Source organism: Neoarius graeffei, chromosome 21 (assembly GCF_027579695.1).
Source record: "Neoarius graeffei isolate fNeoGra1 chromosome 21, fNeoGra1.pri, whole genome shotgun sequence".
Classification (NCBI taxonomy): domain Eukaryota; kingdom Metazoa; phylum Chordata; class Actinopteri; order Siluriformes; family Ariidae; genus Neoarius; species Neoarius graeffei.
The window spans coordinates 22,915,966-22,936,286 of NC_083589.1; the positions used below are offsets into that span (position 1 = coordinate 22,915,966).

General features: G+C 41.6%; 1 protein-coding gene across 1 annotated transcript in view; it reads left to right on the forward strand.

The window, feature by feature from the left end:
- Positions 1 to 937: 937 nt before the first annotated feature.
- The window catches only part of si:ch73-352p4.8 (cystine/glutamate transporter), a 37,592-nt gene continuing 18,208 nt past the window's right edge, over positions 938 to 20,321 (forward strand). The window contains 1 exon segment of the mRNA XM_060903590.1: positions 938 to 1,175. Within this exon segment, the coding sequence (XP_060759573.1) occupies positions 938 to 1,175 (238 nt within the window).

The following is a 20,321-nucleotide window of genomic DNA, read 5'->3' on the forward strand; positions in this document are numbered from 1 at the left end:
GTAAAAAAAATTGAGATAAGTAAAACATTGAGAGAGGAAGTAAAGATATTGAAATAAGTCAGAATTATGGGATCTTAAGTCATGGGTTTGAAGTAAATTTACCAAGTTTTATGTAATTTCTATTTTATTTTAATTTTTTTTTGCACCTGGTGAAAATGAGCTTATTTAATATACTTGTACTGTGTGACCATAATGTGATTCCGAAGTTTTGAAAGTCCTGGAGCGAACACTAGTCATACGAATGACTGATGCATCTCGGTCCCTCTGCCTTTTAGCTATGGCTGAAGGAACAAAAGTGCCTTGTTGTACTTCAACTAACAGCAAAGTGAAAAGTCAGAAAGAGTAAGAGAGGGAAAAGGAATAAATCTGAGCACACAAAATCTTCTCATACTTTAGACAAAAACTAGATAGAACTCGACGCCAACGGCATCGATGGGGATGCCTCCGCCCGGTAGACTACACGCCGTATTAAGCTGAGATTTGGGGATGGACATTTGACCTCACAGTAATTTTGACCTGGTGAATTTACTTGTAGTAGCCTTAGAGATATTGTGTTCACAAGGTTCTCGGACAGACATTTGACCTCACAGTGACCTTGACCTTAACCTTTTGATCTCAAAATCTAATCAGTTCATGTTTGTCCCAAAGTGCACAAATGGTGAAAGTTTGGTGAAATTCCTTTCATTAGCCTTTGAGATATCGTGTTCACAAGGTTTTGGGAAGGATGGACGGACGGACGCACGGACAGATGGACAACCCGAAAACATAATGCCTCCTGCACCTTACGGTGGCGGAGGCATAAACATTGTTAAATCACTTATTCATGAAGAAATATTTGTGTGCACCCACCCCTAACCACACCTCCACTGTGAAGAAAGCTGTTGGCTTGTTGCTCGGCTCTGCAGCAGCAGTTTCTTCTCTCTCTGAGAAGCTGCACATGTGAGTTGTGAGGGGAACTAAAACAGACATGGCAAGCCAGAAAGGAGTGGATGAAAAGAATGAAGATCCGGTTCACCTGAGACGCAGAATTAGTCTGGTGCCTGCAATCTCCTTCATCATAGGCAACATGGTGGGCAGCGGGATCTTCATCGCACCCAAAGGAGTACACATCAATACAGGCAGCGTGGGATTCTCCCTGCTCATCTGGGTGCTCTGTGGACTCCTCTCCATGTTTGGTATGCTTCAAACCATTTTATCACTTGTGTGTTTAACAATACAGTAGATTTTCTTCTTTCCTTCAAACTTTAATCAACAAATACTACATTTATATCAACAATTAACAAAATGTGTTTTGTTGTATTCTAATTATATTGTGCCTGATTGTGTGTGTGTGTGTGTATGTGTGTATTTTAAATGTAACAATATTACACTGCAAAAAATGGCCTTTCAAAAATAAGAAATAAAAGATTAAAACAAAGCATATTTGCTTGAATCAGGTGAAAAAAAATCTGCCAATGGAACTAGTCAAATTTGACTTGGTAAGATTTCTTAAAGTAAGATGAAAAATCTAACCTGCTTTTAGATGAAATAATTCCAAAATAACATTGGGGAACTTATTATGCGAGATCTGATTAACTCAAAATAATCAAAATAGTTCTTATAACAAGATCGTACTTCTTACATTTAGCCATTCAAGTCATTTTTATTTATTTCATTTTAAGGGTATTTCACTTAAATTCATGACAAAGTCTTAGCAGTAAAAACTGAATTTAAGATAAATATACTAATATTAGGATTGTTAAATTCTACAACTAAGCATTGCTAGCTTAAAAGATTCTCCTTTTGTGACCTGTAATTAGTAAAATACTCTAGATATGAGACCAGAGACTATCTTGAATCAAGTTGACGACACGTGTAGCATTGCAACAAGTTTTTTTTTTCCCATTTCAACATTCAAACATTAAAACATCTCTTAAGATTCCACTTCCCCAGGACCTCAGGCACCAAAAATAATAATAATAATAATAAAAAAAGTCTATGTATTTTGACTTACAGTGCTTACACAACGCCAAAGCAACAGTGCATTTTGGGGGCACTGACTATTTATGTGTACGAGGGGTTTACAAGATCAGGCACAAACAAACAAACAAACAAACAAACAAACAAAAACCACTGAACTTAACTCGCAGCATTCCAAAAAGACCTCAATAAAACGCCCTCCACTCACTCAGCCTTTTTGAAGGCACTTGTCTGGTCTAGAGTATGTACAGCATCTAGAAGGACCTCACTCTGAATGACTGAGTAAACAGTTGCAGTAAACTTAGGATATGAAAGGTGACCCAAACGTCTACGCATTTTGACTTACAGTGCTTACACAACGCCAAAGCAACAATGCATTTTGGGGGCACTGACTGTTTGTTTGTTTGTTTGGTGCCTGATTTCAGTAAAGTTCATTTATTCCCAAAACAAGCATACTTGGTTTTTTTCTTGAAACAAGATGAACCGCATTTGACAAATGTCCAAAATGTACGTACTTGTTTAAAAAAAAAAAAAAAACTTGTTTTATTTTCAAAGGTGCTCCAAATAAGACTTTTTCAAGACATTTTGTCTATAGGGCGGCATGGTGGTGTAGTGGTTAGCGCTGTCGCCTCACAGCAAGAAGGTCCTGGGTTCGAGCCCCGGGGCCGGCGAGGGCCTTTCTGTGTGGAGTTTGCATGTTCTCCCCGTGTCCGCGTGGGTTTGCTCCGGTTTCCCCCATAGTCCAAAGACATGCAGGTTAGGTTAACTGGTGACTCTAAATTGACCGTAGGTGTGAATGTGAGTGTGAATGGTTGTCTGTGTCTATGTGTCAGCCCTGTGATGACCTGGCGACTTGTCCAGGGTGTACCCCGCCTTTTGCCCATAGTCAGCTGGGATAGGCTCCAGCTTGCCTGCGACCCTGTAGAAGGATAAAGCGGCTAGCGATGATGAGATGAGATTTTGTCTATACAAAATTTTCAAGATGGACTGTCTAAAAACTAGCCTTTCTAGCTAAATGAGGTTTTGCTTGTTGGGCAATTATGTCTTATAATAAGGGTGGCTAGATGTTTTGACTTGAAAATAGACAAATAAACTCATCTCATCTCATTATCTCTAGCTGCTTTATCCTTCTACAGGGTCGCAGGCAAGCTGGAGCCTATCCCAGCTGACTACAGGCGAAAGGCGGGGTACACCCTGGACAAGTCGCCAGGTCATCACAGGGCTGACACATAGACACAGACAACCATTCACACTCACATTCACACCTATGGTCAATTTAGAGTCACCAGTTAACCTAACCTGCATGTCTTTGGACTGTGGGGGAAACCGGAGCACCCGGAGGAAACCCACGCGGACACGGGGAGAACATGCAAACTCCGCACAGAAAGGCCCTTGCCGGCCCCGGGGCTCGAACCCAGGACCTTCTTGCTGTGAGGCAACAGCGCTAACCACTACACCACCGTGCCGCCCACAAATAAACTTCCTAAGATTTTTATTTTTTGCAGTGTAAGTGTATTTCATATGGTGAATAGGGATAAAATACTCAACATATTTTAAATACATAAAAAGGTTCACTTTTAAATGAGCATGGGATACTGTTTTAAAGGGTAATTGTACAAAACATATAATTATTATTATTATTTTCTCTTCACGGGCGTAGCTAGGATTTTTCGGGGGGTGTCACACACTGACTGGAAGCCTGAGTACATTATCTCATCTCATTATCTCTAGCCGCTTTATCCTGTTCTACAGGGTCGCAGGCAAGCTGGAGCCTATCCCAGCTGACTAAGGGCGAAAGGCGGGGTACACCCTGGACAAGTCGCCAGGTCATCACAGGGCTGACACATAGACACACAACCATTCACACTCACACCTACGGTCAATTTAGAGTCACCAGTTAACCTAACCTGCATGTCTTTGGACTGTGGGGGAAACCGGAGCACCCGGAGGAAACCCACGCGGACACGGGGAGAACATGCAAACTCCACACAGAAAGGCCCTCGCCAGCCATGGGGCTCGAACCCAGACCTTCTTGCTGTGAGGCGGCAGCGCTAACCACTACACCACCGTGCTGCCTGAGTACATTATATAACAAATAATTACCATTGCTAGCTTTAGGTAGCTTAGAAACCAGCTCTTCCATTATTAGTGTTCGGCTGCTGTGTGCTTGCCAAAGGCAAGCACACCATTGTTCTTCTTAAGTTTACTTATTCTGCCTTATTCCGACACGTTTTTTGGATCCACTACTCCTCCTATGGCGTTCGAGATAGAGACACCGTTCCAACTCAGACATCTGGCCTGAAGTGGTGTAGTGTGCTTGTATGCAGCTTTTGGATCAGCGCGTCCGTTCTCTTGTTCTTGTCGTTTTTCTTTTGTTTTTTTCCCATAGAGAATGAATAGGGCTCATGAATCGAATCGTCCTTCTCGGACACGCTCCATCGCAGATGCACCAAACCTCATGTGATACTTCAGGCCAACTCCCCCGACACATACATGCAATCGGTTCTGACCCGCACTCATATTTTCCTTTCTTTTTGCTCATCCCTTTTTCCCTCATAGGCTTGCATTGATTTTTGGCCCCATTGAAAATGAATGGTGTTTCAAGAGAAAAACTTTCACTCTCCAATTTTTTTAACCAAGTGACCAAACTTCAAGAAACTTCACTTGATGCCTCAGGCCAAGTCCCCGCACAGATCCATCCCCTCATCTGAGACCTGCACTCGTCTTTTCCTTGGTTTTCACGCATCTCTTTTTACCTCCATACCCAGATAGCAAATGATGTTATTTCAATGTTGATATTTGGTCAAGATGGTTGATTTACAGTTATAGTTGAACACTGATGGTGGATCAACCATTAATCAACCACTGATAAAATAAAAAGTTGAAAAAATGTGTTCGAATCAATGTAATGGTTGAAGGAAACATTTGATCAATGTTGAATATATGTTGATTTTGTTGTCATCATACACTGCACCACTGGACGGGAGCCTGGGGTGCACTCTGGGTGAGACCATTTTGTGGGAGGGGGGTTTCCTATATTTCATTGAATTTCATTTATTTAATTTAGAATTTTAATAGAGCACAAGGAACTATGAAGAATAGATTATTATTTATGGTTATGTGCAAATTTTGTGTGTGCAACATGTAAGGAAAAAACGAACAGAAAATTCTACCGTACCGGCCACTATTTGGAATGGTCCAAATAACCATCTCTCAGAAGAACTTTCAGAAGAGCTCGAGCTCCGTTGACGACGAGACTTGCGACCATAGACTGTCCGTGCTTGCGACTGAAGAAATTTGCTTCAACAACACTGGCCAGTTCTCCTCTTTGTGGTAGTGTGGTTAAAAATAGTGATTAAGTGAACATGTGCTTGTACACATGGTACTCTGATGGACAAGAACCCCATCCCACCTCACGCCCAGTGTTCCTGGCATAGGCTCCAGATTCACCACCATACTGAGTAGGATAAAACAGTGACTGAGGATTACTATACAGACTTATTATTACATGTTATGTATTCTCATCTCATTATCTCTAGCCACTTTATCCTTCTACAGGGTTGCAGGCAAGCTGGAGCCTATCCCAGCTGACTATGAGCGAAAGGCGGGGTATCTACACCCTGGACAAGTCGCCAGGTCATCACAGGGCTGGCACATAGACACAGACAACCATTCACACTCACATTCACACCTATGGTCAATTTAGAGTCACCAGTTAACCTAACCTGCATGTCTTTGGACTGTGGGGGAAAACGGAGCAAATATTCAAATATTTTGTTAGTCAGGCAGTTATTTGAATTGTACAGTAAGTTTAACTGCTAGTACTGTATTTAGGCAATATTTTATTGTCCAGGTAAAGACTGTATAATCCTTTCTGGTTCATATCATATCTGGTTCATGTCCACAGACAGGCCTTTCCATCATTGTGTATGGTGAAACATCAACATCAACCCAATTTCTCACGGTGGTGCAGTGGTTAGCACGGTCGCCTCACAGCAAGAAGGTTCCAGGTTTGAACCCAGCAGCTGGCGAGGGCCTTTCTGTGTGGAGTTTGCACGTTCTCCCCGTGTCTGTGTGGGTTTCCTCCACAGTCCAAAGATGTGCAGTTAGGTTGACGTGGGGCGGCCTTGGGCTGAGGTGCCCTTGAGCAATTCCCAAATAGCAAAAATCAGTTGAATCAACATTGAAACAGCATTTGGCAGAAAACATTGAAATAATGTTGAAATGATATTGAAAGTGTCCCCTTGAATTTGAGTTGAATCAACGTTGAATTTTCAACCCTATCAGCATTGAATCAATAGTGATTCAACCATCATCTAAATAGAAATTTCTATTTAGATGATGGTTGAATCACTATTGATTCAATGCTGATAGGGTTGAAAATTCAACGTTGATTCAACTCAAATTCAAGGGGACACTTTCAATATCATTTCAACATTATTTCAATGTTTTCTGCCAAATGCTGTTTCAATGTTGATTCAACTGATTTTTGCTATCTGGGTAGGCTTCCATTGATTTTTGGCCCCATTCAAATGAATGGAGTTTTGCTCAGTAACACTTCACCACACATCCACCAGACTTCATACGGCACCTCAGGCCAAATCACCATCACACACATGATATCGGTTCTGACCCGCACTCGTCTTTCTCTTGCCTTTCATCTGTCCATTTTTTCTCCATTTTGCCGCTAATCAGTGGAAGCTTGACTGAGTCATTCCTCCCTTCCCCCAAAGGTGATGATGCATTTGGCAAGGATCTGCTCATCTGAGACTTTGACAGCAAATCAACTTCAACTCAATGGCCACTTTATTAGGAATACTTACATGCACACACGATAGCAATTAGCATATAAGCATTCACGTGTTACCATGCTAGCTGTTAGCATGTTACCCATTACGATATCATGCCTGCTGTTAGCTCGTGAGTTGTTAGCATGTTCACCATTAGCATGTTATCATGAGAGCTGTTAACATGTTAGGATTAACATGGTAGCATGCAGAGTTCACGTTTGCTGTTAGCGAGTTCGCCTGAGCATGTTAGCATGCTGACTGTTAGCATGTCACCCTCAGCGTGTTAGCATGCTAAACGTTAACATACTAGCCATTAGCATGTAAGCCTGTTAGTTGATAGCATGATAGCTGTCAACATATTAGCCTTAAAGTGTTAGAATTTTAACAAATAGCATGTTAATCATTAGCATGTTAGAATGTTAGCTGTTAGCATTAACATGTTAGCATTAACATGTTAGCATGTTAGCGATAGCATGTTAACGTTAGCATGTTAGCATTAGCATGTTAGTATGCTAACCGTTAGCATGCTAGTTGTTAGCTTGTTGACATTAGCATGTTGGCATGCTAGCTTTTAGCATGCTAGCATGATAGCTGTTCTGCTACAGCTCAGCAAGCACACTGCATTTTCTCTGCGGAAATGCAGTCTAGTTGCTGTTTCTTCCACGTTTTCTTGATGTCGTGTTCTAGAAACAGCACACTAAAACTTAGTTTCGAAGCCACAAAATGCAACTTTGATGGAAAAAAATATATAATAAATTGCTTACCTCTCTTCACGTCGAAAGAAGGAGGAAAGTTTCGCTTGTTTTGACATGGAGAATTATTAACACAAGAGGAAATACTTGTAATTCACAACTAAAAAGACTGCAGCTACACTGGCAGCTTGACCATGCTTTCTACTGTGATCGTGTTGCACTTGCGCAGAACTGTATCAGTTCTGCGCCCCTTGGCTCGTGCACTTGAAGGCACACCTCGGGCTGCGCGCGCGCTGTAGCTTGTTAACGAAGAACACCTGTCTTTAATCAATGCACTATGCTTGGGCTATTTAAGGACTGCGCCCATGCGAGGATGATGCGAAGTATTACGCCGCATCTAGTGTGCCTTACAGAGCCTTGTTTCCTGTCCCTGTTGACATCCTGGTTTTTCGACTTCTGTTTCTCATCCCTTGAGCTTGTATAGTTTTGCCTCTGATATTCTGTCCACGCCTTGATTACGACTTTGCCTGCTGTCTGTGTTTCACACACTTTATGCTCATATCGCACTGTGTATTATTTAACATATCTGCATTTACATCCACCTCTCCTGCACACACTGTGACAAACTGGGTTTTCGCGCCCAAACCACAGGAAGTCCATACAAGGTTATAGAAACCCTAATGAGGCTGAAGTGACAATCTAGTTTAAAAAAAAATGCTAGAAAAATTACAATGGGCGCTTTTCTAATATTCTTATGCGGCTATTGACAAAATGTATGGTCCGACAAAAGGGGGGTCACAGGCACCCCAGGGGACATGCCCCTCGAATAAATATAAGATATATAAAACCAGAACGTCAAGGATGTAGTAGTTCATTTGGCCTGCCATGAAAAAAAACATGACAACCAAAACTTCAAACAGAACTGAAATGTCACAGTGTGAGAGAGGACCAACCTCCACGACAAATTGTTTACAAAAGGAAAATCAATAAAGGACTACATTTTGTTCCCCGAGGGAAGATCGACCCAAAATATCGATCAGAACTGAAATCACATGATAAATGAGAGAGGAGATACAATTCTAGTCAGAAGAAAACATGTTAAGTTGAACTAATTACTAATTTGTTCACAAAAATTTGACAATACAATTAACAAGTTTTGTGCAGAAGGTCTAGTTTTTCAAACAAAACAATCAGAACTGAAATCCATTGAGAAATGAGGGAGGAGGTACGATTTAACTGAAAATAAAGTTGTAAACAAATTGTTTACAACAGGAACATCAACAAACAAATGACCAAGTTTTGTTCCTCACGGGAAGATCTATGCAAAACATCGATCAGAACTGAATTCGGATGAGAAATGAGAGAGGAGATACAATTCTAGTGAAAAGTCCAAAAACTCGTTAAGTTCAAGTCAAGTCAAGTTTATTTGTATAGCACTTTTAACAATAAACATTGTTGCAAAGCAGCTTTACAGAATTTGAACGACTTAAAACATGAGCTAATTTTATCCCTAATCTGTCCCCAATGAGCAAGCCTGTGGTGACGGTGGCAAGGAAAAACTTCCTCAGACGACATGAGGAAGAAACCTCGAGAGGAACTAGACTCAAAAGGGAACCCATCCTCATTTGGGCAACAACAGACAGCATGACTATAACATTAATAGTTTTAACATGAAGTCAGTTTTGTTGATGTTATAACTCTTCATTGATGGAAACTTGAGTGCAAAACTGTTCATGACAACTGCAGTCCTAAAGTTAGCAAGTCAACTGTAGTCCTCAGCCATAAAAGCATTACTGTAAGAGTCCAGAGCGTCCTCCAAGTGTGACTTTCAACTGTCCACATGGGGCTGTCCTCCACAGGAGCGATGTGATGAGACTCCAACCAGACACAGGGCACCAGGATGGATCAGGCAGGTCCGAGGAGCAGAAGAGGTCAGCATCTCCATCTCAGGATTGACATGTAACTCAGAGGGACAGATTTTTTTTGGGGGGGGAGAGAGAGAGAGAGAGAGAGAGAGAGAAAACACAGGTTGTTAGGTATGCCCAATGACACCTGAATAAGTAGGAACAGTATACATATTGCACTGAATACAAGCAGGGACTCCGGCAACTAACTATGACAGCATAACTAAAAGGAGAGAGCCAGAAGGTAACACAGGCATGAGGGAGCCCCGGGACATAAAGCAGCCAGCCACTACACTGTCAACAAACTCGAGTGAGCAAGCGAGTGGGGACTGACAGCATCCATACATCCCAGTTTACCAAAACACTCTGTCTGAGGACCCTCCAGATCTACTCCTTTACCTCATAAACACCAATTACACAAGGCTTGACTAAACAGATATGTTTTCAGCCTAGACTTAAACACTGAGACTGTGCCTGATTCCCGAACGTTACTTGGAAGGCTGTTCCATAACTGTGGGGCTTTGTAAGAAAAGGCTCCGCCCCCTGATGTAGCCTTCACTATACGAGGTACCAGCAGATAGCCTGCACCTTTTGATCTAAGTAGGCGTGGCGGGTCATAGAGGAGCAGAAGTTCACTCAGGTACTGTGGTGCGAGACCATTCAGTGCTTTAAAGGTCAATAGTAGTATTTTATAATCGATACGAAATTTGATTGGGAGCCAATGCAGTGTGGATAAGACAGGGGTGATGTGGTCATATTTTCTAGTTCTAGTAAGGACTCTTGCTGCTGCATTTTTAACTAACTGGAGCTTGTTTATGCACTTACTGGAACATCCAGACCAGGCCTGGAATTTCGTCATTTTAGGGGCAAGGCCACTTGGCCTTTTGTGCTGTCAATTTTTTGAGGGCACGAAGGCCAAAAGCCAGGGCACCAAGGCCATAAAATAAAACAATGATTTTAAGTTCACAATCAATTTCTCAATCAAGGAAAATTATTGAGGAAATAAAATGAACTAAATAGACGACAAAGAAAATATTTCTGAGCTTTTATTTTTTAAAATAGCACTTTCATGTCTCAAGATCTGAAATATTAAATTGCAAATTTGCAGAACACTGTTACACTGTTAACCCGAAAGTTCATTCTATGCAAACAGTTTGAGTAAATACCACTTTTAAAGATTAGTTTTATTGCATTACTTAAACAGTATGAGTATATGAAGAGTATATGAGACAGTCATTGGGTGTACTCATTTTTGTACTTTAAACAAACTTAAACTATCATGTTTTACCTCAGGCCACAGTGTTGCCCTGTTGTGATTGGCTCAAAACTCAAGACAAGTCTGTGCTTGTTTGGCATAATTATTACTGGGGGTTAAATGAATAAAAGTAAATGTTAATGTTGTAATGACGCCAAAAACAATGAGAGAAAATCTCTTGCGATGGTGATCTCGTCAAGATGGCAGCAGTTACACTTCGGTTAAACAGCAAAAAGAAACATACAATACTAGTAACAAAACAATGCTAACTGCATAGATTAAAAAAGTGGCTATGAACAGACAACAGCACATATCACGTATCATATTATGGCAGGAACAAGCAGTAGTAACATCCATGAACTTACACTTAAAGCTCGACAAAGGAAAAAATTGACAGCAAGCTAGATAGCATTTGTTACCGGCTACAGTCGGTACTCGGCACATTAAAAGTGGGTCAACATTGTAACGACGTAACGTTACTGTACAAGCAATGCTTATTTAATGGCAACAAACTTAAGCCCTATATGTTGAAATTCCTGTCTTATTCGTTCGTTAATTTATCACACAGTCTTACCTCAGTCAACTTCTTCCCTCCTTCTGTGAAAATTCAACCTCTCAAACGCGGACACAAGTGGGCGGGGGATGCGTTTGATTAAGTCTCCTGGTTGGCTGGTGATAGATTGGTGTCATTATAGCACGTCAGCGGTTCATGCCAGGCTCGAGTCCGATCCACCACTGATGAGTTGCCCAATAAGAATCCAGAATATCATCAAAAGATGTATTTTTTTTCTCAATAGAGAAAAATGATGTTAAAGCCTATTGGCAGTCACGAGGCAGACTACAAAACCGCAGGGCATCAAGGCCACTGTGGCCTTACGGCAGATATTTTTTTCCAAGGGCACAAGGCCAAATTGAGAGGGCACGAGGGCCATGGCCCTCGTGGCTCTCGTGAAATTCCTGCCCTGATTCAGACAGTAAGGCATTACAATAATCCAACCTGGAGGTAACAAAAGCATGAACTAGTTTTTCCACGTCATGTAGTGACATTAAATTTCTTATCTTAGCAATATTTCTGAGATGAAAGAAAGTTATCCGGGTAATGGTATCAATGCGAGTTTTGAATGAAAGACTGGGGTCAGTAATCACCCCGAGGTCTTTTACTGCTGCACGTGAAGAAACAGAAAGACCATCCAGAGTTACAGTGTAATCAGAAAACTTACTTCTAGTTGCATGTGGTCCTAGTACAAGTACTTCAATCTTGTCAGAGTTAAGCAGAAGGAAGTTAATAAGCATCCAGTGTCTAATGTCCTTCACACATTCCTCAATTCTATTAAGCTGGTGTCTCTCATCAGGTTTTGCAGAAACATACAACTGTGTGTCATCAGCATAACAGTGGAAACTAATACAATGTTTATGAATAATATCACCCAAAGGTAACATATATAAAGAAAAAAGCAGTGGACCCAAGACAGAACCTTGTGGAACAAGGTTGACCTAAGTTGACCTAATTAGCAGTTCATTAACAAAAAATGAGACAAAACAATGACCAAATTTTGTACAGAAGGACTAGTTCTTTCAAACAAAACAATCAGCGGTAGGTTTCCCAAAAGCCTCTTAACGCTAAGAGCATCTTAACTAGGAGAGAGAGTGAGTGTGTTCATTGTGCTGCTTGCTCTACCATTTAACGATGATCTTTGTGCTACGATGCTTTTGGGATACTCACACCAGAAATGAAATGTGTGGAGAACTGACAGAGGAGGTATGATTTAACTGAATTGTGGACGACAGACACCACACCATGTCCTTATGGACAGATGAGCTAAAAATTAAGTCAGATATGTGGCACAATATCAGCACTAGATGTCAAAAAGAAAGAAAAAAAGGGAGGGGGAGTCAAATAGATAGAAATAACAAAGGAAAGCTATCTATTCAAAACCAGCTCCTAAAAATTTAATGATTTCACTGAATGAACTCTATCATGAGGAAAATATGAATCAAACAATATCATTACATTTTCATTAGACGCTAACATGGGGCATGATAAGTTGCTCGTTTTGATTGGTAAATATCAAGAAGGCAAGATGTACTTAACTCTTATAAACAAGTCATGGGAATTAGCCATGGCCTAAAGGTTCGAGAAGGAGCTTTAGGACTAAAAGGTTGCTGGTTTGAGTCCCTGGACCAGCAGGAATGACGGAAGTGCCCTTGAACAAGGCACCTAACCCCCAACCGCTCCCTGGGCTGCTCTGGGTATGTTGTACATCGCTCTGGATAAAATGCAACCTGGGCAAAAGCATATGGAGCAAGGAGAACCGCGAGATGTTTTCTAATAATTACACCTGAGAAAATACTAGGGTTTAACACCATATTACCACAGATACTGTTGGATGATAATCTACAGGATGTCCCAAAAGTCTCCTATAGGGGAAATTAATAACTTTTTTTTTTTTTAGCAAAATGTAACTATATTTATAAAACATCCTCCACGTGATGAACAGTTCTTTGTGTTCACACACGGCGGCGTCTTTTCCACTCATATGGGTGGTGCAGTGGTTAGTCTGTCTGCATGCGTTTCCTCCGGGTGCTCCGATTTCCTCATACAGTCCAAAACCAGACAGATTACGTCAAATGACTAGTCATCCTCTCACCCAGAGTCAGCTAGGACTGGCTCCAGCTCACCTACAACCCTTAAAGTGCCATTCCACCATTGGATGTATTCTTTGGCATAAAATACAATATATTTTGACAACATATATAAATGGTATCACTAGATAGAGAAATCTTTTAGCTTCAAAATGATATATCAAACATAATTTTTTGACAACGACAAGTATATTAATTTTGCGACCAAAGTCACCTACCCTTTTAATTTCCGCGCGTGATGTCATCGGCAGGTTCCCCTTCTTGTGTACCACGTGACGTGTGACGTGGCACATATTATCAGCAATGGCGGATAGAACGCGATAAAAATAATACCAATAAATCTAGCTAATACCAATAAATCTAGCTAACTGAAAGATTAACTCAAAATTTTTCGCAATTTTTTTGGCCCCCATATACGAGGAGAAATGACTCTCACTTTGGGGGTTTCCTGGTCTAAAAATAGACTGACACGTGGTACACAAGAAGGGGAACCTGCTGATGACATCACGTTTCACTACCGCGCGGAAATTAAAAGGGTAGGTGACTTTGGTCGCAAAATTAATGTACTTGTCATTGTCAAAAAATTATGTTTGATATATCATTTTGAAGCTAAAAGATTTCTCTCTCTAGTCATGTTGTCATAAAATATATTGTATTTTATGCCAAAGAATACATCCAATGGTGGAATGGCACTTTAAAGAACAAGTGTTGCCACACAACACTTGCAAAACAAACCTTGCCCGGCAGCACTTATTTTATACCTATATGCTGATAATGGTAATATTTCTCAATCATCAACTGTCAGGTTATAGTCCTATGAAATCCATGACCTTGAGTTTGACATTTCAAAGTCATTCAAGGTCAAAGGTCATGGTGCCAAATGAAAGCCCCATATGGCACTTCTTATAAGTTGATAATGGGAAATATCTGTCTACCATCAACTGTTTTCAAGGTACAGCCCTCTGAAAATCTGTGACCTTGAGTTTGACATTTCAAGGTCACTCAAGGTTAAAGATCATGGTGCCAAATGAAAGCCCATATGGGAGTTCCTACATACTCATAATAGTAAACATCTGTCTATCGGCAACCGTTTTTGAGTTATAATGGAAAACGGACAGATCAAGATACTTGCAAAAATCTCCAATATTCGCAAGTAACAAACCGCACTGATTACAATACCTCACCCGGTAATAAGCGGCATAAAAATGAAGGAATGACCAAATGCCCCATTGTAAAGTCCTGCTTATTCTTGAGGCTTGGGTCAGGCAGAGCTCAGGGTTGTCCACATGGTTGTATGGGTGTCCTCTGAAATGGTTAGGTAATAGTTCAAGTTCAGCTGAATACATGTTTAGAGAATAAAATCAATAATACAGTGTGGCGTATTCCATGTTTCCCCCCGTGTTGACATTTATATTGTGAGCTGTGTGCTTTCACAGAGGGCTTTTTGCACATTACATTGCTGTTATAATCAGGTCTGTGTGACATAAGTTGAGTGTTCAGAAACAATCCCACTAATAAAATCTGTCTTTATCAAATGCAGCCTTGTTAAATGTATGGTAATATGTAAAAATAATACACACAGTATACACTCACCATCCACTTTAATAGGAACTTGTTCTTGAGTCTAAGATTCCTGTTCTTGGCTGCAGGAGTGGAACCCAATGTGTTCTTCTTCTGTTGCATGCTGAGATGCTTTTCTGCTCACCACGGTTGTAAAGAGTGATTATATGAGTTACTATATCCTTCCTAGCAAAAAAGCTTGAACCAATCTGTCCATTTTCAGGAGCAGTAGCCTAGCCTAACAATAAGCAATACCGGACAATGTGCAATATTAAGTGCAATATCTCTCCTGCTGCCCCCCCCTTTTTTTTCTTTTCCCCTTTCTTCCCCCCTTCCTCTCTTCCCCATATCTTATTCTTTTTATATTGTATATGTAAATACTTAATTTAATTTATCTAGAATTTTTTTCTCTATTTTCTATTCTCTGTTTATCCTGTAATGATGCTGCTGAAATCTTAATTTCCTGAAGGGATCAATAAAGTTCAATCTAATCTAATCTAATCTAATCTAATCTAATCTAATCTAATCTAATCTAATCTAAATTTTCCTCTGACCTTTTTTATCAACAGGGCGTTTGTTTCCACCCACAGAACTGTCATTGCTCACTCAATGTTTTTTTCGCACCATTCTGTGTAAACTTTAGAGACTGTTGTGTGTGAAAACCCCAGGAGATCAGCCATTTCTGAAATACTCAAACCAGTCCATCTGGCTCAAACCAACACCCATACCACAGCGAAAGGAAGTCACACTTTGAGATCACAATTTTTCCCATTCTGATGATTTGAAGTGAACATTAGCTGAAACTTTTGATTTGTATCTGCATGATTTGATGCATTGTGCTGCTGTCAAGGGACTGGCTGATTAAAAAAAAAACTGCATAAAACAGCAGGTAGAAGTTATGGGTGTTCCTAATAAAGTGGCCAGTGAGCCATGTGCTTTCACAGAGGGCTTTTTGCACATTAATAAAATCTGCCTTTTTCAATCTCTATACTATGATTATGAATAACATTGTTAAATGTGTTGTAATGTGTAAAAAAAAAAATACACCCAGTTACAGTCGTGGTCAGAAGTTTACATACAGTGACATGAATGTCATCTTGGATATGAATGTCACGGCAATATTTGGGCTTTCAGTAATTTCTCTGAACTGTTCTTTTTCTGTGGCAGAATGTACAGCATACAGCTTTAATAATAAAAAAACACTCGAATTTGGTGCACAAGTTTTAATTTTCTTTAAGTTTTCCGAAATCAACACAGGGTCAAACTTATACATACAGGGTCAAAAATATACATACAGCACACCGAATATTTGGATAAAATGGCTCTTCACAAGATTCACCTTGACCTAGGGTGACCAGATTTCCCTAGCCTGAAACCGGGACACTTTTGCGCGCGACCATGCTCGTGCACGCACACCTTTTTTTATGTAAACGTGACACTCAGAGAGGTGCTCTTATCATTTTGTTGAAGCTCACATTTATCAACATCTCACATGAAATAAAACAAACAGGCATTTTGTTATCTAGTAGCATAGTGGTATACAGATCAGTTAAATTATGGTCAGACAACAGATTTTGTAATGGCTGAGAATAGGCCAGGCTATGTCCATAGGCCAAATTTAAACTGATTTATTTCACGTGTTTGTGAGAACACCAAGAAGAATACATATGCACATGTAGGCTATATCTCTAAAATTGTATGCACTATAGCATGAACTTAAAAAGTAGATATGTGACCTCAACATAGCCTAGGTCAGAATCAACCTTACTAACCATTCCCCACAACTGAATGAATAAAGCAAGAAGATGTGTACAAAAGTGAACACTTTAATGGAAGGTGCAACAAGCTGTTCAATATGGCCAAACTGTCAGAATGGTATGTTAAACAGAAACAAAAAAGAGACAAGTGATTTGAGAATATATACTATGGAAGCCGAGAGAGGCCCTTCATATAATCCTTTTTTTTTATTCACCTTGTTATCCGGAGATAACGACATAATTAATTCAGGATCTCGAGAAAACAACACAACTAATTCGAGATCTCGAGAAAACAAAACAATTATTCCGTGATCTCGAGAAAACAAAACAATTATTTCATGATCTCGAGTAAACAGCTGAGAAATGGTTCATTCAGGTACGCCAAGAGACTTGTGATATGCTGACTTTGGGGCTATTTCTCATTCTGTATAGATGCAACTTTGGTCATTAGAATGTCTGGAATAATCGATCACCTAATAAGGCAATATTTTGATCAGGGGTTGACACAGGGAGAGATTGCATTAAGTCTTTTAATAAGGGATAATTTCAAAATTAGTCCGCGGCACCTCCGCAGAAGACTGGCCCGGCTTCGTCTCTACTGACGGAGATACAGTGATCCAGCTGAGATCATGAAATAATTGTTTTGTTTTCTCGAGATCACGGAATAACGGTTTTGTTTTCTCAAGATCTCGAAATAACGGTGTTTGTTTTCTCGAGATCCTGAATTAATTATGTCGTTATCTCGGGATAACAAGGTGAATAAAAAAAGATTATATGAAGGGCCTCTCGCGGCTTCAGCAGTAAAGGAGGAAAGGGGCGGCAGCCCGAGGAAAGCCCCCACAGGAGCGCACAGCATTTGCAGCATAGGCTACCCAACTCAGTACAAGAACAAAGCACTTACAGTGTATGCAGTAGGCTTTGTGCGCATTGTTCTGCACCTCTCGGAGGAAGGGGTAGGTGCCCTGTAAATCTTTGGAAAAGGTACATTTTCTTTTCGGCATAATTGCTGCGGCATTACTGCTGCTAGCTGCTAGACAAAGAACATTCGCGCCAGTTAATGTTTATTTTATTGTTGCATGGCAACACGTTCTGTTGTCTGGAATAATGTGGCTAAATAAACACCCATGCCACAGGGCCAGGGGGCAGTAACCAGGAAAGTTTGCGATTCCTGTCCATTCATCAAAATAGTAAATGCAGACATTTCTCCGCTAATGATTCCCACGCTGCTCAGTTGCAAACATCGCGAGTGGCGAAAACCGGGACATATCCATGTCCTGACAGACTTTTGTCGGGACTCGGGACACACAACCCCAAATCGGGACTGTCCCAGTAAAACCGGGACGTCTGGTCACCCTACCTTGACCAAACATTTTTGTTTACCATGAAGAAGCTCCTGGCAGAATTCTGGTTGGATATTTCATGACTCTTCATGGTAGAATTGGTAGAGTTCAATTAATTTTTTTTCCTTGGCATGGACTCGACTTAATAAGCACGGTCCATATATTTTCAATAGGGTTGAAGTCAGGACTTGTTTTAAGCTTTATCCTCCACAACCAGCTCTGGTGTGTGTTTGGGTTCATTGTTCTGTTGTAACTCCCAAGTCCCAAGTTGTGTTCAAGTTTCTGATGGTTCGTGCTGAAGAATTCTGAGGTAGTCCTCCTTCTTCATTATTCCATCCACTTTGTGCAATGAACCAGTTCCACGGGCAGCAAAACAGCCCCAGACCATGATGATCCTACCACCGCCACCAGTTGGTACAGTGTCCCTCTGTACATGGTGGTCATTATGGCCAAACAACTCAATCTTTGTCTCATCTGACCATACAGCTATCCTCCAGAAGGCTTTTTCTTTGTCCATGTGGTCAGCTTCAAACTTTAGTTAAGCTTGAAGGTGTCGAATTTAGAGCAGGGGATTATTTCTTGGATAGCAGCCTCTTAGATCACCATGGACTGAACTGTAGACAGTGATCCATCAGCTTCCAGTTCATGGCAGGGCTGTGCCATGGTGGTTCCCAGGTTGTTCCTGACCATCCAAACTAATTTCCTTTCAGCTGAGGGTGACAGTTTGGGTTTTCTTGAAGCAAAGTGGCTTGGCAAAGTGACTACACCTGACTATAACTTGGATACAATTGTCTGGACTGATCTTGGAATTTGCAACTGTTTAGAAATGGCTCCAAGAGATATTCTGGAGTTGTGTATATCTGCGATCCTCTTTCTCAGATCTGCACTGAGCTCCTTGGACTTTCCCGTATTACTGTGTGTTGGTCAATCCAATGAATGCTGTAAACAAACCCTTTTTATGAAGGCACAGAGAAGCTACCAGCTGGTTTCAAAATACATATTTATGATGCGCTGGGATGCATCCTCAGTGATGTGCCTGGGGTCATTGGGGGTTTCAGGTCTTGCAACATCAGACTCCCTCACCCAGGTGACTCAGCCGGGGTTGATCGGGTTCCTGTTGCATCCCAGCAGCAACAAGCCATGGGTCTCCCCTCTTCATCCAGAGCCACCTTGTGGCTCTTTCTGTGGCTTCAGTGATGGAGCATATGGCTCCCCTTTTTTGTGCTCCAGTCACTCCAAGCACTGTCAGGGCTTTGCAGAGAGAGTGGCCTATTAACCCTCAACAGCCCACTTCAATGGCATAACAGCGAGCTCACCAGCTGTTGCTTCAACACTCCTCCACGAGCTTCTGGTATTTGCCAATTTCCTCTCATGGGCCTCCTCCATGTTTTCTTCCCAGGGCACTGTGAGTTCCCACATGATGACTTGTCTAGTGGAGTCTGAGAAGATGACCAGGTCTGGGCGGAGTGTGGAATGGGTGATGTGCTCTGGAAACTTTAGCTGTTTTCCAAGATCCATTCTCAACTTCCAGTCTGGGACTGTGGAAAGCAGGCACAGTCTTGTCCGCAGTGGTGGGGGAGCCTCACCAGCTTTTAGGAAGTTGATGGAAACTTTCTCAGGATGGAACTTGCTGGAGTTGATGGCAGTGCTTACCACTTCCGCAAACACCTTCAGCACCTGGTCGTGGCGCCAGCGATAGTGACCATCAGCCAGGGCCTTAGGACAGCTGCTAAGGAGGTGTTGCAAGGTTCCTCTCCTGCCACACTGAGGGCAGGAAGGCAACTTTGCCTTGCCCCAAGTGTGGAGGTTGGTGGGGCTTGGTAAAGTGTCATACACTGCCTGGACCAGGAATGTGATGTGGTGGAAGTCAGACCACCAGAAGTCTGACCAGGTAGTCCACATTCTCCCACCTTGTCCAGGCTCCTTGTTAGCCAAGTCCCGCCATCCTGCTGACACGTACGTCCTCCACTCCTGCCCGGACCTCCTCCTGGAGGAGATGCTGCCTCTCCTTTCCTGTGACTTTGCTGATGTTGTAACTAGGAGAGTATCCCAGCCCTGCTCTTCCTGTTGCCATGGTTCCAACCAAAGCCCTTTGTCTCAGCTGAGACTCTGCCACCTCCAGCTCTCTGGCAGCACTCCACTTTCTGCCAGTGCGGACCTCAATTCCTGCAACTGATATTTTTGGGTCCCTGGAGTCTCTGTAATCTTCGCATGACCTCCTTTGTTTGTGTCACCACAAACTATTCAGTGAGGCCTCTTAAGGGGAGCTGTAGTATGTAGGTTGTTCCGTACAGCCTAGCACTGCCTAAGCTCCTTGGCAAGCCAAGCCACCTTCGCGTGTAGCTGCTCATCATCTTCTCCAGGGCTTCCACGGTTGACACTGAGAACTCCTGCAGTAACAGGGGCCACAACACCCTGGGT